Here is a 14,727-nt window from a genome sequence, read left to right on the forward strand (position 1 = left end):
AAACACTGGTGTGAAGTGCAGAACCTCTGCAATGTGTCCGCCTGACGCACGTGCCACAGCCCTTCTAACAAGGCGGATCTACAAGCTTAAAACAGCATAATGCAGCTGTCCCATAGACATTCTATAGGTGGAACTGTCGTAACATGCTAGTTGACTGTTACACTCTCTCCTGTGATCGAGCCACGGAGGTTTTTATCTCAGTAAAAATAAGAATCTCTGACAGCGCTTCCCTGTCATTGATACAATTATGGAAAAAAGAGCTCTCAACACTATTTTTATGTACAGATGGGACTTGTGATAGAAATCAAGAATTTTCAGCCTATGTAAGGCACATTTTAATAACCACAAACGCAAAACAAATATTAAGTATCACCAAAACGCAGAATGAGACGTTTTTGTTTGCAAGCCCTGTGCATGTGGAGTTCAAAGCAGCGCTTGACGCTGGCGTTGACTCCCTGACAAGAATCATGAACCCAGCTTCACAATTGCTGTAACAAAGCGTATAGCTACAGTCTACCGCCAAATGAATATTGTGGAGGATGAGAGATTAAGGGATTTCATTCCCATTGCAATGAATATGCAATCTTTGTGGACCTGTTCTTTCAATTAGTCAAACTCCCAATTAGATTTTGAGAAACATTTAATGTTACTTGAATTGGTGACATTTTCTTTATATTGTGGAAGGCTTTGTTTGAAAAATTTTAATAAAGCATTATATTATGGGGGCCTGGTAGCTTGGTTGGTAGCTCAGCAAGTGAAGACGCTGACTACCACACCTGGAGTCACAATTTTGAATCCAGGGCATGCTGAGGGACTCCAATCAGGCAACCAATTGGCCTGTTTGTAGGGGTGGGTAGAGTCACATTGGGTTGATCTCCTCGTGGTCACTGTAATGTGGTTCTTGCTCTCGGTGGGGCACGTGGTGAGTTGTGTGTGGATGCCGCGGAGAATAGTGTGAGCCTCCACAGGCGATAGGTCTCTGTGGTAACGTGCTCAACAAGCCACGTGATAAGATGCGTGGATTGTCTCTAATGTGGAGGCAACTAAGATTCCTCCACCACGCGGATTGAGGCAAGTCACTACACCACCGTGCGTCCTTACATTGGAAGTGCATCGGAAATTGGACATGCAAAATTGGGGTGAAAATCCACAAAAATAGATAAATACATTTATATTTTGCTACTTATTGTTTTGTTTCCTAAGATGGAAATAAATAAATTTTGACAAGAAAAGAAGTATATACACTGATCAGCCACAACATTAAAATCACTGACAGGTGAAGTGTATAACACCGATTATCTCGTTACAATGGCACCTGTCAAAGGGTGGGAAATATCATGCAAGAAGTGAACCGTCAGTTCTTGAATTTCATGTGTCGGAAGCAGGAAAAATGGGCAAGCGGAGGCAGTGTGATGTTTTGGGCAATGTTCTGCTGGGAAACCTTGGGTCCAGGCATTAATGTGGATGTTCCTTTACACATACCACCTACCTAAAGATTGATGCAGATGATGTACACCCCTTCATGGCAACAGTATTCCCTGATGGCAGTGGCCTCTTTCAGCAGGATAATGTGCCTTGCCACACTGTGCCAGATACCACAGGACACCTTGAGGAGTCCATCCCTTGATGGGTCAGAGCTGTTTCGGTAGCAAGGAGGGACCTACACAATATTAGGCAGGTGGTTTTAATGTCGTGGCTGATCAGTGTATAGTGTCAAATTTCCGCACTTATAATACATTTTATATATATATATATATATATGTAATTTAAACAATGCAGGCTGATGGCTTCAACAAAGATATACCTGTATACCATTGATTAAACACCTCAATGCTCACAGTAGGTCTTGCTAGTCAGTTGTAGGTGACATCAGAGGAGGGAACATTCTCATTCTAGACAGTATTTTATTGGAGAACAAATTGCACATACACCCTGAGCAGGAAATCATGTCATCTACATGCCAAATTATGTCAAACTAAATAATTTTACATGCACAGTACACAGAAAAACAAAACTAAAACAATAATACACTCAAAGAAGCAGACAGAAAAAAAAAAGATGTCATCCGACCTCACAGACTGCAGTTTTGCAGAAACTGGCCAGCATTCAGTTTTGTGAGGAAGAGGGAACAAAGCATTTCTTGCTGGATGACAAAAGATAAAATTGTCAGAGGAAGAACTGCTGCATGTTCCATTTTCATGCTTTGTGTTTGCCACAAACCCACTTTAGCTGGTGTTGGTCTCTCAGGTCCGAGAGCGACAGGGCAGAGTGCCAACTACACTGGCAGGCATACGCCCGCCCACCATTTTTCCTTCTCAGTTTCGCTTTTAATTTGTAATAGTCTGGCATGTTATTCCTAAAGAGAGAAAAAAGAGAGAATCTCTGTGAGGATTTGAATACACTTATACATGTAGTTCACTGATGTCCAATTAAACCTTGTGCCACAATGTTCTACGACATGTTGGCCCACTGCTTTGGTTTATCCCTGACACTTTATTAATGACTGCAGACCTCATCCTTTGTACATTAAACGCTATTCTGCAGAACAAAATATATGTGTGTCAGTCCTGTAATACTCTCATTTCAAATGGGTATTGGCTGTTTTCAACAAGTGCAAACATACTGCATGTTGTATATAGAGTGTCACATATTAAAGGGATAGTTCAGATTTTTGTCTGTTCTCACCCAAACCAATTAGATCACTTCAGAAGATGTGCTTTTTGGAGCTTCAATGTTTTGGACCCCATTAACTTAGAAATGTAGGGCTGAGATATTCTTCTAAAAATGTCAGTTTGTGTTCAGCAGAAGAAAGTCATACACATCTGGGATGGCATGAGGGTAAGTAAATGATGAGATAATGTTTGGGTGAACTATTCCTTTAAGATTTTTTTGAAGACATTTGAAGATTTCTTTCTTTGACGCTAAATTAGAGCATGTAATATTAGCAATTGAAAAAACACATGTAATATGCAGCAGCTGTTTATGAACAAACTGTTTATTAAGAGCAGCTATATTTCCTGTTTAACTGTTATAAACCAGTTCAATTAAATATATAAACCTTCACTGTAAACCTCCAATCACACGCTATACTAATTAAAGTTGCAGGCTTCGACAGCTCTTTGACAAGTAAAGCTCCATCAACTGAGCATGCAGCAAAATGCACCGTGGCATAAATACAGAAGATAACTACATAAAAGACATGGTGCTGTGAATGATTCATTGTCTATTTGATGCTAAAGCTGACAGAGCGCCTGCAAGACTCTACACTGAAGATAATACGGAAATGACGCAGTCCAACTGAAAACATGTTTACACAAATATTGTGGCGCACCGCAGTGTTGAATGCTTGTCTTCAAAAGTAGCTCTTCATCGGTCACTTGGGCACGTCTAAACATTTTATAAAGCTTATCTAAATGAGTGCAACATGGTGGCCACAGCAAAGGCATTGTTAACAGACATTCTTATACTGTGCAAATCAAGGACCAAAGGATGTGTGACACATTCTAACAATATAATTTACTGATAATGAACAAACAATATGCCACGTCTGCAAGCATGGGGGATCTGTGATTCTTTGGTAACATGGATCAATGCTGCCCTCTTCTGATTTAAAGAAGTAACCTCCTGCTTTGACTGTCATGGGCACACCTGAGAAATAAATAGTCGCAGGATGAGTCCCACTCAAGATCATCAAATATGGCTACACCAAAGTCGCAAGATGTGCACCTCAACTGGTTGCAGGCCCTACAAAAACAAGAGAGCTCGGTTAATGACTTAAAATGGAATCACTAAAGGTGATCCTTGCTCAGAAGGGGTTTACAAGAGCACTCTCAAAAAAAGCGATACTCTGAAATTGTTCAACTTTATGCTATATGTGAATGATATAATGATATGCATGCTGTAAATCTTCAAGTTAAATCCATCCCACAAGATAGATTATGTATCTTCCACCTTTGAGAAATGCTGGTTCCAATTCCATGTGGTACAGAACTTCCACCAAGGAACACGGGGAAACACCTGAGTCAAAAGGTAACAGGTAATCAGTGACAGCTCATCTCATATCTTGAATCTGGTAAAGTTCCATAATTTAAAGACTACTTTTATCCTGTCTTTTTAACAGTTATAATCCAAATAACACTTAAAATTCGAATTATACTTACTTGGATATTGTCTGAGAACATGAGTCACTTGTGGAATTCTTTGCTGCAATAGGTCCCTATCCAAATCATAAGATATTTAACAGATAATTAGAATATGTGCACTGTAAACAACAACAACTAACAATATTAACAATATAACGATATCATTTGAAAATTGTTTAATAAACACTGTATGACATGTTTTGCATTATTAGCATTATTTTGCTTACATTTGTACTTATGGGCTGATAATCATCATCCAATATTTCCTGTAGTACAGCATCAATATCATCATTTTTGTATTCACTTCCTTTGCACCCCTGTTTTCTGTAAACCGTGGAAAAATAAATCGAAAAGACTGAAAGATTTTGCTTGGTAAACCTTATTTTGTTTAGAATGCAATACAAAAAACAGGATATATTAAGGATACACTGGCTAAAATGACCAGAAGCTGCCATGTGACACTGTTGCGTTAGCCTAATGGTAAACTCATAAACAAATTGTTTATCGTTTCAGTCAGACTGTAAACTTCAGAATAATCTGTACGGCTAAAATGTATCAGTAATGCGTGTCTATGGTTGTGTATGCAAATATATTTGTTTAAAGTTATTAGCATAAGCGTTATATAGGCTAGCTGTATTAGCTCAAGGCGCTAATTTCGCTAGTATGCTACCTCGACTCTTTCTTTTCCTCCTCCTTCACGCAGTTTCGTTTCGTTCTTTTTAAATCACTAGATGGTTGTTTTGATGACGAACTGCTGCAACAAAACTTTGATTCGACTTCATCAAGTAAATCGTCCAAATCATCCGCCATAATTATCCAGACGAGAACGCCACGTCCATTCCCATAGAAACTCGAGTACCATTTCCTTCTGGCCCAGGGCTTCCTCTAACTAGTCAATCTAGTAACATTTGACAAGACATTAAATAAGATTATATTAATTGTTGTCTCAACGCGATTGTGATGCATAAGCAAACATGTTTTAGACAAAGCAAAAACACTAACGTTGTCGGCAGGATTCGAACCTGCGCGGGGAGACCCCAATGGATTTCTAGTCCATCGCCTTAACCACTCGGCCACGACAACTCTTATTAATTATTATATCAACTGTGATGTAGTATTAGTATATATTGTACAACTACATAAATACGTTTCAGTGAAAGTAGTATGTTACACTACCGGCTACACGCCAAACGCAGCTTGCTACATCTGAGTTGTTTCGTCCCTCCCCCCCAACCAGATGCACGGAGCATAATGTCCCAGAAAAAGCATCGAAATACTTATTTACAGTATGATGTTTATCAAAGCCATGGTATATCATAGTACAGTAGTGCAATACAGCAGTGGCTCTCAACGTTTTCCAAGACAATTTTTTGTATAGGACTACATCATGATTTAAACTAATTTCAGCATTTAAACGAAGTTATCATATTTCAAAATAAGTTATTTTAAATAATTTAAGACATCTCGAGGGCCCCTTGGAAGTTTGCCGAGGCCCCCGCCCCCACTGCAATACAGTATAGAAGTATACAGTATGCAGTTCAGTAGCTCAAAAGTATATGTTCGCTCCTGAAATGCTACTTGATTTACAAACTATCGAAGCTACCACCTCGCTACTCAGAAATGTAATTAAGCTAATGGCATGGCTATTTTTAGCATCTGCCAACCACTGCTAGTCAGCATACTTTTCTGATACTAGTACGCAACGGATTGCATCGAACATAACCCCCTGTAATAATTGAAATAATACAGGGTCTCATGAAAGAGTAAAATACTCATTCCCTGACCGGGAATCGAACCCGGGCCGCGGCGGTGAGAGCGCCGAATCCTAACCACTAGACCACCAGGGACGGTGCTCAAGCACGTTGACACTTGAATTGTTCAACTTTATGCTATATGTGAATGACATAATGATATGCATACTGTAAATCTTCAAGTTAAATCCATCCCACAAGATAGATTATGTATCTTCCACCTTTGAGAAATGCTGGTTCCTTGACACAGCTAAAAAAAACCCTGCAATAAAAAAACTCTTTCTACATTTTACACAACTTTTAATAAAACAACTGAAAACGAACATGTTTTATTTTATTCTGAGAGAGTGACAACATTTACTGCATAAAGACAATAAGTTATAGCAAAATAACTTATAATACACACACGTATAGGAAATGTGGCTTGTTTATCTTGGAGGTTGTGAGGGAACAGGCTTTATGAATGTACTCTGCAGGAACACTCTGGGAACACACAGACCCTCTTTTTTGTTCACCGTTTCTCTTACCACATACTCGTTCACAAGAGTCTCGATTGGGACAAACTTGCCAGGTATTCTACAAGAACAGGGAGAAAGAAAGAAAAAATAATGTAAATAGAATTTGCACTTTATTACTGACTGCAGACCTTTGTTACACGCTATTCTGCAAAATATACAGGTCCTTCTCAAAAAAGTAGCATATTGTGATAAAGTATCATTATTTATAATGTAATGATAAAAATTAAACTTTCATATATTTTAGATTCATTGCACACCAACTGAAATATTTCAGGTCTTTTATTGTTTTAATACTGATGATTTTGGCATACAGCTCATGAAAACCCAAAATTCCTATCTCAAAAAATTAGCATATTTCATCCGACCAATAAAAGAAGTGTTTTTAATACAAAAAAAGTCAACCTTCAAATAATTATGTTCAGTTATGCACTCAATACTTGGTCGGGAATCCTTTTGCAGAAATGACTGCTTCAATGCGGCGTGGCATGGAGGCAATCAGCCTGCGGCACTGCTGAGGTGTTATGGAGGCCCAGGATGCTTCGATATCGGCCTTAAGCTCATCCAGAGTGTTGGGTCTTGCGTCTCAACTTTCTCTTCACAATATCCCACAGATTCTCTATGGGGTTCAGGTCAGGAGAGTTGGCAGGCCAACTGAGCACAGTAATACCATGGTCAGTAAACCATTTACCAGTGGTTTTGGCACTGTGAGCAGGTGCCAGGTCGTGCTGAAAAATGAAATCTTCATCTCCATAAAGCTTTTCAGCAGATGGAAGCATGAAGTGCTCCAAAATCTCCTGATAGCTAGCTGCATTAACCCTGCCCTTGATAAAACACAGTGGACCAACACCAGCAGCTGACATGGCACCCCAGACCATCACTGACTGTGGGTACTTGACACTGGACTTCAGGCATTTTGGCATTTCCTTCTTCCTCCAGACTCTGGCACCTTGATTTCCGAATGACATGCAAAATTTGCTTTCATCCGAAAAAAGTACTTTGGACCACTGAGCAACAGTCCAGTGCTGCTTCTCTGTAGCCCAGGTCAGGCGCTTCTGCCGCTGTTTCTGGTGCCTGTGCACAGTGGCTCTGGATGTTTCTACTCCAGACTCAGTCCACTGCTTCCGCAAGGTCCCCAAGGTCTGGAATCGGTCCTTCTCCACAATCTTCCTCAGGGTCCGGTCACCTCTTCTCCTTGTGCAGCGTTTTTTGCCACACTTTTTCCTTCCCACAGACTTCCCACTGAGGTGCCTTCATACAGCACTCTGGGAACAGCCTATTTGTTCAGAAATTTCTTTCTGTGTCTTACCCTCTTGCTTGAGGGTGTCAATGATGGCCTTCTGGACAGCAGTCAGGTCAGCAGTCTTACCCATGATTGCGGTTTTGAGTAATGAAACAGGCTGGGAATTTTTAAAAGCCTCAGGAATCTTTTGCAGGTGTTTAGAGTTAATTAGTTGATTCAGATGATTAGGTTAATAGCTCGTTTAGAGACCCTTTTCATGATATGCTAATTTTTTGAGGAATTTTGGGTTTTCATGAGCTGTATGCCAAAATCATCAGTATTAAAACAATAAAAGACCTGAAATATTTCAGTTGGTGTGCAATTAATCTAAAATATATGAAAGTTTAATTTTTATCATTACATTATGGAAAATAATGAACTTTATCACAATATGCTAATTTTTTGAGAAGGACCTGTATGTGTCAGTCCTTTAATACTCTCATTTCAAATGGGTACTGGCTGTTTGCAACAACAGCAAACATGCTGGATGTCAAGAAATATCTGAAAAAGACTACGTTGTCATATGTTGTCATACTATGTATATCCAGACGTACCGCCTGGTATGGCAACAGCCCCGCCCTCAACCACGGCGGTGTGTGAAAAAAGCTTGGAGGATCATCAGAGACTCCAGCCACCCGAGTCATGGGCTGCTCTCATTGCTACCATCAGGCAGACGGTGTCGCAGCATCAGGATACAGTATATATATATATATATATATTAGGCCTGTCAATCGATAACCATTTTTAATCGAATTAATGACATGGTGTCCCGAATAATTAATCACGATTAATCGCATTTACAAATATTTGCATATAACAATAATTACAAATATAATGTTGAAATAATTATACATAGTTATCTTTAAATATTAAAAAAAATGATATATATAAATATATATATATATAAGAGATATTCAGATCATTAAAATGCATAACATTCTTGTGGTAGAAGACTTAATAATTGATAAGACAAAACAAAAAGCGGTTTTAGAATACAATGTATTGTTTACTACCAAATTATTGATCATAAGTCAATCATTGGCATACAGTTCACAGCAATCCATTTCACAAGTGAATTTGTCAATCAGTTTGAGATTTATTATGAGGGCTTGTTTACGGACCCGTCAATTTCAACAAACGTCAGACATGCTTGTGTAGCATCTGGGGTGCGTTGCGTCATAAACATAACATTTTTAGGTCACCATGTCAAGTTAAATATAGTTTAATACTTAGAACACATCTTGAGATCCCTTAGTTCAAATTTGCGCTCCTTCAAGTGTTTTGAAAGGAAGAACGTAACATGTTTGTGGTGTTCTGGCTACTGAAGTGTTTTCTGGAGTAAAATAGTCGTTCCCTGACCGTGAATCGAACCCGGGCCGCGGTGGTGAGAGCGCCGAATCCTAATCACTAGACCACCAGGGAGGCTGTTCACAAATTGTACACTAGACAATAAGTTATAGCAAATTTAACTTATAATACACAGACGTACAGGACATGTGGCTTGTTTATCTTGGAGGTTGTGAGGGAACAGGCTTTCGGAATTTACTCTTGCATTTATGTGTTTATCTTTCTTCTGTTAAACACAAATGAAGATTTTTAGAAGAATATCTCAGCCCTGTAGTTCCTTTGAATGTAAGTAAATGATGGCCAGATCTTTAAGTTAAAAAAAATCACATAAATGCAGCAAAAAAGTGATCCAAAAAACTCTAGTTGTTTAATGTATTTCTTGTGAAGCGATTAAATCACTTTGAATGAGAAACAGACCAATATTTAAATCTAATTTAAACGTTTGTACTGTAAATTCTCCCCAATGCCCAGTAGATGGCGATGTGCACAAATAATGCAAATCACAAAAGAAGAAAGTAGAGATTTATTGTAAAAAAGGACTTAAATGTTGATTGATCTGTTTCTCACCCACACCTATTATATCCAGGGTTGGGGGGTAACAGAATAAATGTAACAGGATTACGCATTTAAATTACAAAATGTAAGTAAAGTATTTTGTACAATTTAAATAATTGGTAATTAGAATACAGTTACATTCAAAAAGCAGTTTGATTACTAAACAGATTACTTTGCATTTTATTGTCATTTGTTTCATTGAATATTTAGTCCTTTCAGATGGAAAACATTTATACATATGATGTGATCCAGAGTGCATTTGAACACACTGGATTTACTCGCCTGTCCCCTCCACATGCAAATGATGAGATCTATTGGGATTTTATTAAAGATCATCACTGAAAAGGTTTGCAGACTAAACAGCACACAGTATAATGTATGGACATGGAGTGATTGCATCACACTGTTCTTTGAGCATACTATTGAGCACTTTCAGTTTTTTTTCAGAGGAGGAGAGAGAGCGCGGTAGTCATGCATGGTTGATATACTACATAAATTAAGTATGATGAAATATTTCCTATTTGTGCAAGTATAAATCTCTGATTGGGGTGTTGCATACATTATTTGGCAAACCTGAGCACATTAAAAGCTTGGATGGATGCGTGATTGGTCCCAAATCCAGATAAATAAAAGATCTAATAAAAAACATTCATGATAAATCAACCCGTGTGTAACAGTTTGCTATGGTCGTTTGAGGGTACTTGGCACCCTCAAGAACTAGAGCCCGAAGCCATTTGTTTTGAGAATAATGGCTGGCTGATGAAGTTATTGGCTGGCTAGCCGGCTCAGACAAAACCTAAATGGAAAACTTTTCATAGCTGCAAATGGCTGAAGCTGCCACTTCATGTCTACAGATGTCTATGTTATACTGATTTACTAGGTCTCAATATTTCCAAGCAATGCATGGCTTACACTATATTTCTACAAAATGCAATACAATGTAATAAAGAAAACACTAGATTTTACTTTCACAACGTATGTACATATTTATTTTGTAGTCTGTATGCTACTAAACATTTTCAAATAGCCTACAATGTGTTGTGTTTAGGCTAAATGTATGCAGGCTAAGTTGTAATAACTTGGCATTATCATGGATGAAGCTTATCATATTACACCTTGATTAAGAACGCAAACTTTTGTATAATTTTAAGAGAAATCTACAGACGCAAACTGACGAAGTGTAGTAAAATAAAGACCTAAATGTGTATTTCAGACTTTTTTTCACCACAAGTCTGAAAGAAGACGTTATTGAAGACAAATATCCAAAAATCTCAAAATTGACCAGTAAAAAAAACGACTCGGTTACTAACGTAACCTCGGTTCCCTGAGAGGAGGGAACGAGTATTGCGTAAGTAGCTTACGCTATGGGAAAACTCCGTTTCTCGAGAAATATTGAAGTCTTTATGTAAAACGCATTGCAGCTGCACAGCAGACCGTAATGAGCGAGGCAGCTCGGTCATTGGCTGTGCTGCGGCAACTGCTCGAACCAATGATGGGGCGACTCTGAACGTGCGACCAATGGGGGCGCTACCGCGTCGCGGCTCAGAGCCCGCCGAAATTAGCATAGCCAGGCTATATAATGGGCACCCGTCATACGAGTTCCTTTAGGTTCAATCGACTGAAGCGAACTGACCAAGCACAAGCACGGCAGCTTACGCCAATACTCGTTCCCTCCTCTCAGGGAACCGAGGTTACGTTAGTAACCGAGTCGCTCCCTATCGAGAGGTCTCTCCTATTGCGTAAGTAGCTTACGCTATGGGAACACCCTGCAAAGCGCCGTGCGTGCTGACTTCAGCTCTATAAAGCCAGAGGCAGATGCCTGAGCCTTAAAGCAAAGTGATTATTCCACGAGCCGGCCAACGGCGAGCTATATAATGGGATAACACAGAGCCTTTGCCCCAAGGTGGAGCTCATTGTACAAACACAAGCACACATCTTATGTACTGAGTTTTCTATGTACTGGTACGCATAAAAATCCTCTAAGTCAGTCAGAGATGGACCTTATAAGGGAGGAGACAATGCCCAGCATATACATACTCTATTCCATTCTATAGTCAGGCTGATAGAATGTTGGAATGTAATGAGGGGACCTGTAGGTTATTAAACCTGATAAATGTCGAAGGCGAGGCCCAGCCTGCCTCCGCACAAATATCTTCAATGGGTATCCCACTCGACCACGCCCACGAGGAGGCCATGCTCCTCGTAGAGTGAGCTCTGACGCCTAAGGGGCATTGAAGGCCCTTGGCTTCATAAGCCAGCGCTATAGCATCCACTATCCAGTGCGATATTCTTTGCTTTGAAACTGCAAGACCTTTAGTGCGGCCGCCAAAGCATACGAATAGTTGTTCCGTCTGTCTGAACAGGGCAGAACGTTCCAAATATACTCTGAGCGCCATGACCGGGCAGAGTAAATTAGCGTCGCTTTAGTCTGCCTGGGGACGATAAGCTGCCAGGGATATCACCTGTACTCTGAAGGGTGTAGAGAGCACTTTAGGAATATACCCGTGCTTTGGCCTAAGGACAACTCTGCAGTCGTTAGGTCCAAATTCCAGGCAAGCAGCGCTTGATGACAGCGTGCAGGTACGCCCACTCTCTTGACTGAAGCGAGTGCCAGCAAGAGCGTGGTTTTGAGCGAGAGCTGTTTAAGGTGCACGGTTCGGAGAGGTTCGAACGGGCACCCTTGAGTGCGTCCAGGACCGTGGTCCCAGATCGGCACCGAGGGGGGGCGAGGAGGGTTCATCCTCCTAAGCCTCTTAGGAAACGAATGATTAGATCGCTTTTCCCTAATGAATGTCCTTTGTCAGGATTGTGTGACGCAGCTATGGCAGCCACATAGACTTTGAGCGTGGAGGGTGTGCGCCCGCCTCCAGCAGCTCTTGCAAAAAGGCGAGTACACTTGGTATCTCGCATGCGATTTGGGGTTCAAGCTCTTGGTATCACACCAGTTGCTGAATACTTTCCACTTTTGGGCATATAAGCCTAGTAGAGGGCGCCGCCTCAGTGATGGTTCTCAAAACTCCACTGGGAGGTTCTCGGAACCCGTTGAGGGGCCATGCATGGAGGGCCCACAGATCGGGCGGGGTTGAAAAATCATCCCGTTGGCCTGCCTGAGGAGGTCTAGCCTCAACGGAATCGGCCATGGGGCAGATTGCATCATCTGCATCAGTTCTGGAAACCACGTCTGGTTTTTCCAGAGTGGGGCTACCAGGAGCACTGCACATTTCACTTCCCTGATCCGACTGATGACCTGAGGTAGCATCGCGATCGTGGGAAAAGCATACAAGGGGCGGCTCGGCCAGACCTGGGCGAGCACGTCCTTGCTTTTTGAAAAGAAAAGGGGGCAGTGCGCATTTTCCCTGGAGGCGAAGAGGTCGACCTCCACCTTGCCAAGGGTTTGCCATAACCACTGCACCGTCAGGGGGTGGAGAGACCATTCCCCTGGGAGAACCTTGTCTCTGGACAGCATGTCCGCCCCCTGGTTCAGGGCGCGCCTGGCACATGCGCTGCTCTTAGCGAGCGCAGGTGGTGCTGTGACCATAGGATGAGCTCCCTGGCCATAGAGTGCAGGGAGCTCGACCTGAGTCCACCCTGGCGAGTTATATACGAAACTACTGTCATGTTGTCCGTTCGGACCAGGACGTGTTCGTTTTTCAGGTACGGAAGCAGGGCTCTGAGAGCCAAGGCGACCGCTTTCATTTCCAGACAGTTTATGTGTAGGCGCTTTTCCGGGTTTGACCAAAAGCCGGAGACAGGCCTGCCCTTGTAAAGGGCCCCCCCATCCTATTTTGGAGGCATCTGTCGTGATAATTTTTCTCTGCGCATTCACGCCCAAACTCACGCCAGTTTGATACCAGTTGATGGTTTTCCAGGGCGTCAGGGCTTTTATACAGCCGTGATTCGCTCTGATCAAAAAGTGGCCCGAGCGCCACGCGTGAGTGGGGACACGGCTCTTGAGCCAGGCTGGAGAGGACGCATGTGCAACAATCCTAGCTGGAGTACAGCTGATGCCGAGGCCATGAGACTGAGCATTCTTTGAAATCGTTTGACGGGGCGCGCGCTCGTTCTGAATGATGTTGCAAGGCGTCGAATAGAGAGCGCACGCTCTGATGAGAGGCACGCTGTCATCTGCACTGAGTCTAGCACTATTCCCAGAAAAGAGATATTCTGGCTGGGGATAGCACGCTCTTTGCAAAATTGATTCTCAGACCCAGGCATTCTAGATGGCTGATAATCCAAGATCTGTGCGTCGTTAACTGATCCTCTGATTGTGCTATGATTAGCCAATCGCCGAGGTAATTCAGTATTCGCACTCCCGCTGTCTCAGGGGAAAGTGCCGTGTCCATACATTTCGCGTGAATGTACGGGGGCCAATGATAGGCCGAATGGTAGTACTGTGTACTGGTATGACTGTCCCTCAGGCGAATCTCAGAAAAGGCCTGTGATGAGGCGCTATCGAATGTGAAAGTAAGCGTCTTTCAAATCCACTGATAGAAACCAATCCCGGGCTGAACTTGCGCGAGGATATGTTTGGTTGTTAACATTCTGAACGAGCGAATCATTAAAGCTTTGTTCAGATGTCTGAGATCTAGGATGGGGCGGAGGCCACCGTCCTTTTTGGGACGAGAAAATAGCGGCTGTAAAAACCCGCCTCAGCTCATAGAGGGAGGAACAGTTTCTATAAGCGACCTCTCTATCAGTTTGAGCACCTCGGTGCGTAGAACATGTGACACATCTTTCCTCACTTTCGTCTCGACCACCGTTGAAAAGCGGGGCGGTCTGCGAGCGAATTGAAGCGAGTAACCGTGTTTTATTATGTTCAAAACCCATTTCGGCATGTCGGGGATTTTTTCCCAGGCTTATGCTCACACAGATATGGGCTGAATTCTGGCTGGGGGTGTGTCGCAGTGACGTATGGGCCCCACCGGCAAATTGCCTTGTGCTAACACAGAGTCTACAACTCTCAGAGGCGCAGGTGCGCGCTGAGCCGCCGTGTTGAGTGCCGAGTGCAGGGGTGCGTGTGAGAGTACAGGCACGCGCGCTATCTCCGAGATGCTCGCGGCATGAGTCGGAGAGATGCTTGAAACTGTATGAACAGTGTTTTGTGGTGGGGGTGCATACATCGTAATAGGCACGCG

The 14,727-nt window shown here is 42.1% G+C and overlaps 1 protein-coding gene and 2 non-coding genes across 5 annotated transcripts; all 3 read right to left on the reverse strand.

Moving 5' to 3' along the window:
- Nucleotides 1-1,865: 1,865 nt before the first annotated feature.
- Nucleotides 1,866-5,213, reverse strand: cfap418 (cilia and flagella associated protein 418). 3 transcript variants are annotated; one of them, XM_052144401.1, is made up of 8 exons: nucleotides 5,145-5,213; nucleotides 4,813-5,040; nucleotides 4,370-4,466; nucleotides 4,161-4,216; nucleotides 3,952-4,017; nucleotides 3,649-3,744; nucleotides 2,225-2,356; nucleotides 1,866-2,143 (listed from the first exon to the last, which is right to left on the reverse strand). In XM_052144401.1, the coding sequence occupies exons 2-8, from the start codon at nucleotides 4,950-4,952 to the stop codon at nucleotides 2,107-2,109; spliced, it is 624 nt and encodes a 207-aa protein (XP_052000361.1). In that variant the 5' UTR covers nucleotides 4,953-5,040; nucleotides 5,145-5,213; the 3' UTR covers nucleotides 1,866-2,106. The 3 variants fall into 3 exon arrangements, with proteins under 3 accessions (XP_052000361.1, XP_052000360.1, XP_052000362.1); XM_052144400.1 differs by having other exon boundaries at nucleotides 4,813-5,198; XM_052144402.1 differs by having other exon boundaries at nucleotides 1,866-2,356; nucleotides 4,813-5,196.
- Nucleotides 5,144-5,225, reverse strand: trnas-aga (transfer RNA serine (anticodon AGA)). Its single transcript has one exon. It is a non-coding gene; the product is annotated as a tRNA-Ser (tRNA).
- Nucleotides 5,226-5,917: 692 nt separating this feature from the next.
- On the reverse strand, nucleotides 5,918-5,989 carry trnae-cuc (transfer RNA glutamic acid (anticodon CUC)). The gene has a single exon. It is a non-coding gene; the product is annotated as a tRNA-Glu (tRNA).
- Between the last annotated feature and the right edge of the window lie 8,738 nt (nucleotides 5,990-14,727).

Source organism: Xyrauchen texanus, chromosome 15 (genome assembly GCF_025860055.1).
Source record: "Xyrauchen texanus isolate HMW12.3.18 chromosome 15, RBS_HiC_50CHRs, whole genome shotgun sequence".
In the NCBI taxonomy this organism is placed as follows: Eukaryota; Metazoa; Chordata; class Actinopteri; order Cypriniformes; family Catostomidae; genus Xyrauchen; species Xyrauchen texanus.

Coding starts and splice junctions, on each gene's coding strand:
- cfap418 (XM_052144401.1), bottom strand. CDS start 4,952: ATGGCGGATGATTTGGACGATTTACTTGATGAAGTCGAATCAAAGTTT. Junction 4,018..4,160: donor TGTTCTCAGACAATATCCAA/GTAAGTATAATT, acceptor CTTTTGACTCAG/GTGTTTCCCCGTGTTCCTTG. Junction 2,357..3,648: donor TGCGACTATTTATTTCTCAG/GTGTGCCCATGA, acceptor TTCTCTCTTTAG/GAATAACATGCCAGACTATT.